Below are 13,699 nucleotides of genomic sequence, written 5' to 3'. Positions count from 1 at the left end.
ATAGCTCATGCCTGTAATCCCAGCATGCTGGAAGGCCGAGGCAGGCAGATCACTTGAGGCGAGTTCAAGACCAGCCTGGCCAACATGGTGAAACCCTGTCTCTACTAAAAAAAATACAAAAAAATCAGCAGGGCCTGGTGGTGCAGGCCTGTACCCTCAGAAGGCTGAGGCAGGAGAATCGCTTGAACCTCGGAAGTGGAGGTTGCAGTGAGCCGAGATCACGCCACTGCACTCCAGCCTGGCACCTGGCAACAGAACAAGACTCTGTCTCAAAAAAAAAAAAAAAAAAATTAATTAATATTCATCATCTAAACTGTTTCAGTTTGAATTCAAAGAGCATGCTGTTAATCTAAGTTTTTCATTACTTGGCTAATGTGAACACATATTTAAGTATTAATTATACTCAACCAAATCCAGGAAGAAAGAAAAAAACCTAATATTTACTGATCAGCAGGTATCTTTCAAATACATCATTACATCTCATTTATTCTCAAAACAAAGCTAAGATATATTTATCCCTATCTTAGGCATGGAAAAAATAAATTTCAGATAAATTAAGTGACTATTCCAAAGTTATATATCTGTTGATGGAGGAACTAAGATTTAAACCCACACCTGCCTTCCCAGCTCACGTTCTTGCCCTTACACAAAGCCACCTCCTAGCCCATGTCCTTATTATAGTAGGTATCATATTCAGATATTGCTTAAGGGAAACCCTGCCATGTATGACAATATGAATGAACGTGGAGGACATTATATGAAGCAAAATAAGCCAGACAAATACTGTGTGATCCCACTTTTGTGTGAAATTAAAAAAAAAAAAAAAAAAAAAAAAACTCACAGAAGTAGAGAGTGGAAAGGTGGTTGCCAGAGGCTGAGGATCGGGGGATATGGGAAGATGCTGGTCAAAGGGTACAAACTTTCAGCTACAAGATGAGTAAGTTCTGGGCATCTACTTATGGTACAGTGACTGTAGTTGGAAATGCTGCACTGTATACTTGAAATTTGCGGACAGTAGATCTTAAGTGTTCTCACCACAAAAATTAAAAATGGAAAGTGAGGTGATGATGTTAATCAGCTTGCCTACGGTAATCACTTCACAACGTATACACATATCAAATCATCGCACTGTACTGTGTACTTGAAATGTACACAATTTTCATTTATATCTTAATAAACCTGGAGGAAAAAAAAAATCCTAACAACAGTGTGTAAAGAATTCGACATATTCAACAATTTTTCATCCCAGGTAAGGTGGAGTGAAATCTATACACCGAAGTCTTATTGCTGATATTTTACTAAATATCCTAATTTCCAGTATTATTTTTAAATTATTGATTTAATTTTAATTTCACTATATATAAATCACTGACTTCTGCAGAACTAACAGCTCTGCAAAGAGATGTTAACATATGTAGTTAGTGAATTTCACAAAATCAGTGCCCATTTACTGGTGTAACTTTCAGACCAACTGAAGGCAGTAAGTAGTGCAAATATTACATTTTCCCCTCAGGATAGCACTGGGAGAAATGTGACTGTAAAAAATCCTATTCAGTTTTTCATTGTGAAGATACGTCTTCAACGTTAGGACAAAATAGCTAAACTTAACGGATGCAAAATACCATAAGAGACTACAGTCCAAGTTGAATTCTTGTTATAAAAGCAGTGCAAAGTATTACTAGCTTCTCATCACTCTGGAAGAATATTGAGTCACTGAGGTTTAAAAACTGCATTCATTATCTAATTCGCCAAAAATTAATGAGCACAACAAAGTATTTCCAAACTACTTAAGGCTGGTGTACCTTATTTTCTACTTCCTACTACAAACCTCATTTTGTATTTTGATTTTAAAACTCTTCAAACTCTTTGGCCAGTTTCTGTTTTGCTTTCTGCTGCAATAAAAATTAGTCATAATAAAAACTTTTTAATGTTAAGAATATGTAGATAATTATATATTAAAGATGAAACTTAGAGATTTGAAAAGGAGAAAGGATTCAGTACACGGTAGATTCCTAACCAAAATATGCTAAAATAGTCTAATTTAAAAGCCTAAACCATATTCAGAAAGACAAATTTCCACATCTACCTTCTGTTTCAGGATGTCCAAATCACAGAGAAAAATTACTGCAAAAGGTGGCCAATTTTTCCATAAAATATAGCAATTACAAATGTGTATAAACCTCACACAAGAGCTCCAAAATACATGAAGCAATTAAAGGCAAAAACAGACAATCCTTTAATCACAGAATTTTGTTCTTTTTTTAAAAGTAAGAGTCTTCTGTCACCTGTATCCCAGGTTCAAGAGATTCTCCTGCCTCAGCCTCCCATGCAGCTGGGATTACAGACACCTATCACCACGGCCAGCTAATTTTTGTATTTTTAGTAGAAACAGGATTTCACGTTGGCCAGGCTTGTCACAAACTCTTGCCCTCAAGTGATCCACCCGCCTCAGCCTCCTGGTGAGCCACTGTGTCTGGCAATTACAGAGATTTAAACACATGCCTCTCAACAATCAAAAGAACTATATAAAATATATCCAAAAAGACATAAAAGGTATCTAAATAAAATTATTCAGCACCATGACCTAATTAGCATTTATAGAATACTGCACCCAGTAACTGGAGAATATATATATACTCTCTTCAAATATAAATAGTATGTTCATCAAGAAAGACTATGTCTATGTGCCTGGACATAAAAACAAGTATCAATGAATATATATATATATATATATATGTGTGTGTGTGTATATATATATATATTTATAAACATAGTTTTGCTTTTGTTATTTAGGTTAGAGTGCAATAGTATGATCTCAGCTCACTGCAACCTCTGCCTCTCAGGTTCAAGCAATTCTCCTGTCTCAGCCTCCTGAGTAGCCGGGATTACAGGCACCCGCCACTATGCCAGGCTAATTTTTTGTGTTTTTAGTGGAGACGGGGTTTCTCCATGTTGGTTATGCTGCTCTTGAACTCCTGACCTCAGGTGATCCACCCGCCTCGGCCTCCCAAAGTGCTGGGATTACAGGCGTAAGCCACAGTGAATTTAAATAAATTTAAAATGGTTGAAATGACACAGTATGATCACTGACTACAGTGGAATCAAATTAGGAATCAATTAATAAAAAGCTGTTGTTTCGAGAAAAGAAACCAAACATTAGAAGTTTAAATAATACATTCTCCCATGCATTCAACTGGTTACTTCTTATTAGTCTCTTCCACTGTGTAACAGTTCCTCTGTCTTTGTTTTTCATGATCTTGACACTTTTAAAGGGCACTGATTAGTAATTTTGTAAAACGCCCTCAACCTGGGTTTGTCTGGTATTTTTTCATGATTACATGAAGTTATACATTTTTGGCAATAACACCAGATAAAACATATTGTATCCTCAGGGCATCACATCATGGGCTTCGTGGTGACTATGTCTTATTACTGGTCATATTAACCTTTTACTTGGTTGTGGTAGTTGTCCACTGGCTTTCTTCATTAAAGTTTCTGACTCCTTTGTAGTTAATACATTTCTTTGGAAGATACTTTAATCTACACAAATCCTGTTTTGCCTTAAATTTTTGCCCAGTTATTGTAGCCTCAATTGGTGGATCTTTTCTGCAAGTAATTATTGTGGTATTTGCCTAAAGAGGATTTTCTACTTCTCTTTCCTTCTATATTAACAGGAATGCTATACTATGGTTCAGCTGCTCCTTTTCCATTTATTTATTTGATTATTTTTGTTAGCATGGACTCATGGATATTTACTTCATCCAACAGACTAAAATTAATACTGTTGTTATTTTCTGTGTTGTTCAAATCATTCTAGTATTGGCCATCAGAAACTCCTTCAGGTTGGTTCCTGTGCTCTTTTGATAAGCATTCCTCTTCTTTAAGTACTTCCTTATTTTCTGGCACAAGATGTCCCAGATTCATCTTGTATTTTTCCTCCTCCATGCCTAGAACCAATCATCACTTTAAGGAGCCTTGGTTCCTTTTATTACAGAAAATATTAGAAATTAAGATTTGGGCATTAGCTGCATTCATTGCCATTGGGGTTTTTCTAGGCCCTCTCAGGAAATAGAGCTAGGAAATATATGTATATATACTAACCCACACATGCACACACATCTATTATTTCTGTATCTATCTGTGTATACATTAAAAACTGTAAGTTTATACTGATACCTCTATTTCCAATCTATCATCACAGGATTCATTTTCTTCTTTTCCAGTTCCTTATTAGGAAGTTCTTTCTCTAGCAGTGAGAAATCTGGCTCTTATCATCCATAATGTACATATTTACTTTTTAATTCTAGGATACACAAAAAGTTGTCAGAATTGCTAATCCATAGCCCATAAGAAACACTTTTACTTACTAAATTACAGCATTTATGTAGTTCTTTTGACCTTTGGCCTTGCCACAGTATCAAGACTCCAGTTACTTAGTTTTCCTCCCCAGTCCTTTCCGTGTAGTTATGTTTTTCATTCGTAATACAGTAATGTTTATTCGTTAGTGTTTGTACTCCATTTTGTACCATCACCTTCCTCCCCTACCTACCCCACCACATCCTGGTTTTTTCAATTTTTATTCTTGATTAAAGGAAGACTATGAGAAACACTACTATAATCCCTGAAGTCAGAGCCAGACAAAAAGATATGATTCAGAGAAGTGTCACTCCTTCATTACCCTGTTACCCACTCTCGCTGCACCCTTCTTTTCATCCCTTTCCCACTAACCCCTGGAAGGAAGAAACCCTTTAGTTTCTGATTTATCCTTCTTGTATTTCTTTTGCACAAATGAGCAACATTTGCATTTGCTCAAATTCCTTTTTTTTTTTTGAGACAGTCTTGCTCTGTCACTCAGGCTGGAGTGCAGTGGTGTCATCTCGGTTCACTGCAACCTCTGTCTCCCAGGTTCAGGCAATTCTCCTGCCTCAGCCTTCTAAGTGGCTGAGATTACAAGCGTGCACCACCATGCCTGGCTAATTTTTGTATTTTTAGTAGAGACAGGGTTTCACCATGTTTGTCAGGCTGGTCTCAAACTCCTGACCTCATGATGTGCCTACCTCCCGAAGTGCTGGGGTTACAGGTGTAAACTACCTCACCCAGCCAAATCCCTTTCTTTCTTACATGAAGAGTAGCACAACACACTCTTCTAGGCTTTGGCCTTTTTCATTTAACAGTATGTCCCGGATATCAGTCTGTATCAGTTTTTTTTTTTTTTTGAGTCAGGGTCTCACTCTGTCACCTAGGCTGAAGGGCAGTGGTACAATCTCAATTCACTGAAACCTCCCCACCGCCCCCACCCTGCTCAAACAATCTTCCCACCAAAGCCTCCCAAGTAGCTGGGACCACAGGTGTGCACTACCACACCTAGCTATTTTTTTATATTTTTAGTACAGACGAGGGTCTTGCCATGTTGCCCAGGCTAGACCTCCTGAACTCAAGCAATCCGCTTGCCTCAGCCTCCCAAACTGCTGGGATTACAGGCGTAAACTACCACGTCCAGCCACTCTGGTACCTTTTTAGGTCTAAAAAGGGCTCTAAAGCCTGCTAGAACTTCATCTTCATTATAAAACCTGAGTATCCATAATCCCTTATCTTAGTCCAGACGTTCCTTCCAGTTGATTCCAGTTTTTTAGATACTAATTATTTCAATCAACTGCCAATCATAAAATCTTTGAACCCACCTATGACCTGAAGCCACCACTCCCTCCCTTCAAGTTGTCCCGCCTTTCTGGACCAAACCAATGTACTTCTTATATGTACTGACTGATGTGCTATGTCTCCCTAAAACATGCAAAACTAAGCTGTAGACCGACATGTTGGGCACATGTTCTCAGGATCTCCTAGAGCTGCGTCAAGGTCCTAATATCTGGCACAGAATAAATCTCTCAAATATTTAGAGTTTGACTTTTTGTCAACAAATTTATTCTCTCAAGTCTCCCTGTGTTTTAAAACATACTGTACAAAATGTTCAAACAAGCTCATACTTTTTTTTTTTTTTTTTTTGAGACTGAGTTTCATTCTTGTCACCCAGGTTGGAATGCAATGGTGAGATCTTAGCCCACTGCAACCTCCACCTCCCGGGTTCAAGCGATTCTCCTGCCTCAGCCTCCTCAGTAACTGGATTACAGATGCCCACCAACCACACCCGGTTAATTTTTACTTTTTTTTTTAATAGAGAAAGGGTTTCCCCATATTGGCCAAGTTAATCTCGAACTTCTGACTTAGGTGATCCTCCACCTCACAAAGTGCTGGGATTACAGGTGGGAGCCTCCACACCTGACCACAAACTCATACTTCTAAATTCCTTTCTGGTAATGTTAGTGTGAGTATTAGTTTTTAAGCAACTTAACTTTTCCTTTGAAACCAATTACCTGATGAAGCATTTAGAAAAACTTAAAAGGTAAGTCTTTTCCTAAAACACTTTACCTCCATTTTGCCATAACAAATGGCCTTCTGTTAATTAAAGTAGATATACTTATGTTCATCTTACCAAATTGAAGTAAAAGGTCATCTTCTAATACCGGCTTCAAATACTCTTCTTCCTCCCAAGGCACTGGGTTGTATATGGAATTCATATACTCAACTGTAGGATTCTGGATATAAAATTAATTGTATGTTTTTTCCATTACATATAACCACAAAATCTCCTTAGTAAAAACTACAGAAATTTAACAAAAAGGAAATTACGTGTGCATTACTCAAAATCAGTTTATCTCTAAGAAGTCTGTATATACTTGTCATTTCATGAACTTGTTGGATGATTGCTTAATCAGCAGTTTTTTGTTGTTGTTGTTGTTTTTACTATTTGGATTTCGGGAATGCAGAGTTTTTTTTTACTATTTGGATTTGGGGAAAGCGTTGTCATGTCATTAAAGATTCCTTTAAATACGACAAAAACACCCACACAGTATTTGAAAAAACAACAAAAAAGAGCAACTAAAATACTTAAAATGACATTAGAAATTACTTCTGATTTTACAGATCTTCTCCATCAATACTTCCCTTTATCTGACACTGAATTACTTTTTCATATACACTGATTCATCTCTTAGATGCAGTGAAAATAATACTTGTTAGTTACGGTAGACATTTACATGGTGCTTTCTGTTATGCTAGTTCCTAATGTCCACGAGTCCTCAATATGAGTACCAAATTTAACACAGTTCCTCATATAACAATTCCTCATATTCTTTTAAATAATCAGTAGTCTGATTAAATCATGAGTAGACTCATAGTCAGTGGAGCATTTCTTTAATTTCTAAACAAAATTATAAATTAGGCTGTCAACTTACCTTAAGTCTAATAAAATTTATTAGCTTAATGTATCCATAAAATTCAAGTCCTAAAGAGAGAAAAAAGAAAATTCACCTGTTTTAACATAATGTGAATTTTGTTTAATTGACCTGTTCTATAAGGGATCTCTGATTAAATAATAAAATACTTCTTACCCTAAATTACAACTGATATTTTGAATTGTATTAAGAATGAGAATAATACTTCTGAATATTCTGAGAAACAGCAATAGATGACAAATAAAAGCTTTTGTCGTATTTCTAAGAAGATGGGAAATTGATTTCTAAAATTCTATTCCTCCTTTGTCAGAACAATACAAATCTGGAAAATTAGGTCCTACATTTTACCAAGTATTTGGCAACTGGTATCAGCTAAAAATTTTAAATCCTTAATTTTTATGGTGCGTATGAAATTATAATTTTGCCAGGACATGGTGTATACTAGCTTTTACATGAAGTTAAATGATGCAAACCCAATGAGGTTTGTTATCTGGTTCTCATATATTTCCAGAAATGAAGCAGCATCTTTAACAAAGGAAAGCAGTAATATACCCAATCAACCAATTATTTGTCATAAAACTGTTGTTAAGAGAAAGCTTTAATAGTATACAAACCCCCTATATTGGTAAGTGAAAACAAATATAAAATTATATCTCAAGTATGAGTCTAATACTTTAGAAATGCAACACTAAAAACATTTAAAAATGAGGCTGTCATTTATGCCTTACAAAAGTACTTCAAGTTGAATTTATGAGTTATAAACATGTGATACCATGTACTTATCCGACACTGAAACATCTGTCTAGTATTTGCTATTTCTCAATAATGTCCCTTCTTAGTTTTCGACAAATATAGGGACCAAAAGACCAATTCTGTATCTAGTTAATTTTTTGTAGTGTAGCTCTTCTATATCCATTAAAGAAGTGGAATGCGTTAATTGTAAGGCAAGTTTGTTTAAATAAAAGTTGCAATAGAAACAGCACCTGAATGTTTTGCTTCATCACTCTTTGTCCAGTGTCTACCAAACTTTGTACAAAACTCAGTCTCATAGGCCGTGAAATTCATGTCATGCTTTGAGTTTTTTTCAAATGACCTACCTCCTTTTTCAAATTCTACCTCTATGCTTGCTCTCCCTAATTGTAATATGTAATCACATAAAATGTAAAAATGTAATCACATGCCAAGTCTGTTTTTGTGTAAAAATGTAATCACATGCCAAGTCTGTTTTTGTGTTTAGTTGTAAAGCCAATATAAGCTTAAATATAGTGAATCTTGTCTAGAAGAGTGATTTACTAATTATTTCCTCAAGGACCGCTTGTCAAAAAACTCCATTTCCACATAAGATAATGCTGTATGATTCACCATATTAGACTCGTACAGAAAAAGGGTCTGGAAAAGTATAAAATCTGAACTTAAATTTCACACCCTTTTTTTTTTTTTTTTTTGAGACAGAGTCTCACTCTGTTGCTCAGGCTTGAGTGCAGTGGTGCCATCTTGGCTCACTGCAACCTTCACCTCCCAGGTTTAAGTGATTCACCTGTCTCAACTTTCTGAGTAGCTGGGATTACAGGTGTGCATCACCATGCCCAGATGATTTTTGTATTTTAGAAGAGATGGGGTTTCACCATGTTGGTCAGGCTGGTCTCAAACTCCCAACCTCAAATGATCCACCCACCTCAGCCTCCCAAAGTGCTGGGATTACAGGCATAAGCCACCATGCCTGGCCAAATTTCACAACTTGGATTGCCTTTATTCTAAAAAACTACTCACCATGTTTATGAACCATGCTGTCAATATTAAATTGATGCTCAGACTTACAGTGTGAAAATGTTTCTTCAGCAGATATGAATAACCTGAAAAATAAAGCAACATGGAATAGTCCCCCAAGAAATCTAAATACTGATTTCATATTACATATACACTTGTTTTTTTTTTTTACTCTGCTGGTTTCTAGTTTTATTTCCAATTAAGCAAAAACAAACACACTTGTATCTGAAAGGAATGGAACTCAGCACTTCTAAAGGGAATTAATTAGTACTTCTGAGTCCTATTTTACACCTAAAACCAATTATCCTTTAAACGTCAAAGTTAATTTATTTGTCAAATAATATCACTGATTTAATCAAAAGGCTTTTGAGTTCCCTTTGATAGATTCTGCTTCTCTCAAGTCATACAATTTCCCTACTTGAGATTCTTTTCTCGTCTAAGTGTCAACTCTGCTTTCAGAGGCTTTCAACTGGCACAGCTCAAACTGCTTTTAGAAATAAAGCATAAAATGTAATTTTACAGCTGGCATATTCCCAAAGTGCCTTATTTCAAAAGTGATCTTGTAGTGTTCCCAATGTACTTGCATTACAGACACTGTGAGCATCAAGCCTCTTTATTATGTGACATGCAAATCTGAAGGACACTTTAAAGACAGGAATACACAGCAGAGAAGCTGCCTACCATATCTATATTCCTAACACATGTGGAGCATTAGTTTTCAACAAATGTTTACCAAGATAGGTTATTTGGAGTATTTATGGAGGCTATCACTGGCACTGCACCCCTGGTGCTCAATAAACATTTTATGACAACTAGAATATATGCAGGCATTCCACCTACCCAATGGGGCGACAGATGAGAACACTAACACACCACCAATCGGTACCATGTCCAGATACAGAGAACACTGGAAAATGTATTAAAGTAACACTGGCCAATGCCAGCCGGGCCTCTTTCATGCCTACTTGCCTAGGACAGCAGCCAAGTCTTCCCAAGACTAATAGTCACAATTATAAGTGGCAGGAATGTGAATTTGGAAATAAGCACACCACAGCTTTGTGACCTTGAGCAAATTATTGATACTGCAGTCTCTTTTTCCCTTAAGGAAGGTGAACTTCCTTCTTAGACCATCTAAACCGCTCAAATATAATAGAAATGGTTCACCTGAGAAGCTCTCTACTGCATGGTAAAGCTGGAAGGCTCCTTAGGGATTATCTAAGTTCAGTGTGGCTCCCAAATTTGTTACTCATTAGTAACTTCATTGTTACTTCTGATCTTGTCCTTATAAAAACGTAAGATTCCTAGACCCTATTCCTGATTTAGAAGGATTCAGGTGCAGAGTTCAGCACCAGTTTGTTGTTGTTTTTTCAGTGTCTTAGGGGACAAGATTTGGGAACCACAGATTCAATGCACTACTAGTCAAGAGCTGTAGTACAATCGGCCTTCCAGTTCATGGCTCCCCCTCTCTACTCCTCCACAAGCCCTCACCCCAGACCAGTGGTTGCAGAATTCGAGGACAGGCCACTCTGGTTCGCCTCCTGCCCGAAGTCGTTCCTGGGCACACAGACCCCACGCGGTCCGGCACCCTAGGGCAGGGGCCAGGCGCTGGGGCGGACCAACCTGTTACAGAACAGGCAGGGGGTCTGCTGCTTGTCGTGGGGGAGATCAGCGTCGTCCTCATCCTCCCAGGCGGCCTCGTCCCCGCTGTCCGACAGTTCTGGCAGGTCCTCCTCATCCTCCACAGCGCCCCGGCCGCCTAACACAGGCACAACAATCAGATCGGCCTCGGACGCCGGTGCGGCCCAGGTGCTCGAGGAACAGGTGAGAATGCGCTTCCCCACTCCTGTTCGCCCGCGGCCCTCACTCAGCACCTCCTCCGTGCTCCCTGGGAGCCCCCCACCCCGCTCCGGCCCGCGTCCCAGAGGGTATTCCACCGGCCCCACAGAGGCCCGGCCTGGGGGTGAGCGAGCTGGGTGCTCAGGGGCCAGGGGTACCCACCGGTAGCGCCCGACGCCAACGAGCACATGGCTGTGGTGCCCGAAGAGCCCGCGTGTCTGGGGGCGGGGACCGGTTGGGTAACGAGCGCGCGCAGCGGCCGCCGACTCCAGGAACGAGCGCGAGCACAAGCGCGACCCCGCGGCAGGACCGGGGCCCGGGAACTTCGCAGACCGCCGGGAACGCCGGAGCGCGCGCGCTTCCGGCCTCGAGGCGCGGTGCGGGTCACGTGAGCTGGGGGCGGGGCGAAACGGGGGCTCCACCGTCTCCCGCCGCAGGATTCACGCAGCGCGCGCCGAGGAGGCGCGTTGATGACGGTGAATGTTGCAGCCCAGGAAGTGACTTTTGTCCCCTCCTTGGGCTGCGGCAGGCGTTAGCGGGAAGTCCCGGCCCGCAGCCCTGAGCCCCGAGGCACAGAGACGCCGCAGCAGTTTTGCTGTTGGTATCCTGTCCTCTGTTCGCCCCACAGAGCGGTTAGCGGAGGGGCGACCGGCCCTTAACGCCCTCTGGTGGCGGAGGAGGCCAAACGCTGGCTGCTCGGCTGGACTCAGGTCCTAGAGTGGGTGCAGCTGGCGAGAGGGAACGGGACGGGTCTGCTGCAGGGACAGATAGGAGCCAGAGCCCCCAAAACGGATTTTAATCTTTGGTTAACTGAGAGCGTGAACTCTAGAGGCAGTTTACTGGGTTTGAATCCTACCCACGTCACTTTGTAACTGTTGAGCAAGTTACTCGACCTCTCTCTGCCTCAGTTTCATCAAATACAAAACCAGGATAATTAACTGCACTAATCTCAGCACTATAGTAAGGATAAAGTGAGTTAATACATGTAAAGTGGTCAGATACTTGGTCCTAAACAATGGGAAACGGTTGAACTATTTTTAAGCCAAGGCAGTGATGCTCTCAGATGTGTTGAGAAAGGAACATTCCAGTTGCTGTGTGGGGAAGAATACAAAGGTTCCCCTGCCTGCGTCATGCCACTTCCTTCTTCCTTTCCTAATATCTATTCAAACCATAGAATTATTTATTTATTTATTTATTTATTTAAGACTGAGTCTCGCACAGTTGCCCGGGCTGGAGTGAGCGATCTCTTCTCACTGCAACCTCCATCTCCCAGGTTCACATGATTCTCCTGCCTTAGTCTCCTGAGTAGCTGGGATTACAGGTGCACATCACCACACCCGGCTAATTTTTTGTTATTTTTTAGTAGCGATGGGGTTTCACTAAGTTGGCCAGGCTGGTTTCGATCTCCTGACCTGGTGATCTGCCCCACTCCACCTCCCAAAGTGTTGGGATTACAGGTGTGAGCCACTAATTCTTTCTTAGGCCAGCATTCTTTCGCAGGAGGGAGTGCCCCAGGCTCTAGCAGTTTAAATTGGCCTACCAGGCCCTGCATAATCCTGCTTCTTTCCAACTCGCCCTCAAGCCTTTTATTTACTGCTAATCACTGAATCCTCTACAAGTGGGTAAGTCCTTTTGGTCTCAACCAGAAACACTCCTCAAGCCACCATTTCCAAAATAGTTTCTACCATTGTTTCAGAAGTATCTTGTTCGTTTCTTAGCACCTACCATTTGCTTACTTGATTTTTTTTTCTTTCTTTTTTGGTGATAACCCACAGCACCGCACAACAAGTGTAAGTAAGGACCATGTCTCTTTACTTTCATTTCTCTGGCACATAATAAATGGCCTGGCCCATAGTATTAATAGACACTGAATGAAATTTATTTACTGAATGAAAATTATGCCTATATATTGCTAAATGTATTTCTGAATGTACTCCTTTCCCTTAATTGCAAATCCCTAAAGGACGGAATCCATCAAATAATTAGTTTGTGGTGGTGGTTTTTTTTCTTTGAGACAGAACCTTGCTCTGTCACCCAGGCCGGAGTGCAGCGGTGCGATCTTGGCTCACTGTAACCTCCACCTCCTGGGTTCAAGTGATTCTCCTGCCTCAGCCTCTGAGTAGCTGGGATTACAGGCGCCCACCACCACGCCCGGCTAATTTTTGTATTTTTAATAGTGGTAGGATTTCACCATGTTGGTCAGGCTGGTCTTGAACGCCTGTCCTCCAGTGATCCACCCGCCTCGGCTTCCCAAAGTCCTGGGATTACAGGCGTGAGCCACTGTGCCCAGCCCAAATATTCGTTTTGAAGCTTTCTTACATTCTAGGACACTGCCAAAATAGCTGCTGGCTCCCTTGAGTTGGAGTCATTGTTCATGGATGCATCCCCAGTGCCTGTGTGCTCAGTGGTTGCTAGGAGGCACTGAATAAGCATTTGCTGAATGAATTAATGAATTAAATAAACACTTTTGATTACCTGGGCGCATCCAACTTTTCCCTTCATCCTTCCAATATAAACTCTGTCTGTGTAAAATGTGGTGGAAAACTTCCTGAATCCCTTAGTACTAAATGGAACACTCAGTCCATTCATTACTGACAATAAAACAAGTTAACACCCAGTGTGGAGGATTGGCCAAGAGTCTTGTTCCTTAGTAAGTTCGTATCTCACCACAATGCAGAGCTCAAGAGAGGGCTGCTTTTCTCTCTACCCTCAAGGTAAACACAAACCATTCCTCATCCCACATCACTACTGAGACCACAATAACATGTTGAATAAAACCTGCTCAAAGGTTTGTAAGGAAATAA

The 13,699-nt window shown here is 40.3% G+C and overlaps 1 protein-coding gene across 3 annotated transcripts in view; it reads right to left on the bottom strand.

Annotated features, from left to right (window-relative positions):
- PRMT3 (protein arginine methyltransferase 3) overlaps nucleotides 1-11,281 on the bottom strand; it is a 139,936-nt gene extending 128,655 nt beyond the window's left edge. For all 3 annotated transcript variants that reach the window (XM_074401235.1, XM_003919914.4, XM_074401236.1), the window contains exons 1-5: nucleotides 11,058-11,281; nucleotides 10,680-10,815; nucleotides 9,063-9,145; nucleotides 7,293-7,342; nucleotides 6,491-6,593 (exon numbers count right to left, since the gene is read on the bottom strand). In XM_074401235.1, the coding sequence (XP_074257336.1) occupies nucleotides 6,491-6,593; nucleotides 7,293-7,342; nucleotides 9,063-9,145; nucleotides 10,680-10,815; nucleotides 11,058-11,085 (400 nt within the window). In that variant the 5' untranslated portion in view covers nucleotides 11,086-11,281. The remainder of the gene's footprint in view (nucleotides 1-6,490; nucleotides 6,594-7,292; nucleotides 7,343-9,062; nucleotides 9,146-10,679; nucleotides 10,816-11,057) is intronic.
- Between the last annotated feature and the right edge of the window lie 2,418 nt (nucleotides 11,282-13,699).

Source organism: Saimiri boliviensis, chromosome 6 (genome assembly GCF_048565385.1).
Source record: "Saimiri boliviensis isolate mSaiBol1 chromosome 6, mSaiBol1.pri, whole genome shotgun sequence".
Lineage (NCBI taxonomy): Eukaryota > Metazoa > Chordata > Mammalia > Primates > Cebidae > Saimiri > Saimiri boliviensis.
This window is presented reverse-complemented; position numbering and strand designations above follow the sequence as displayed.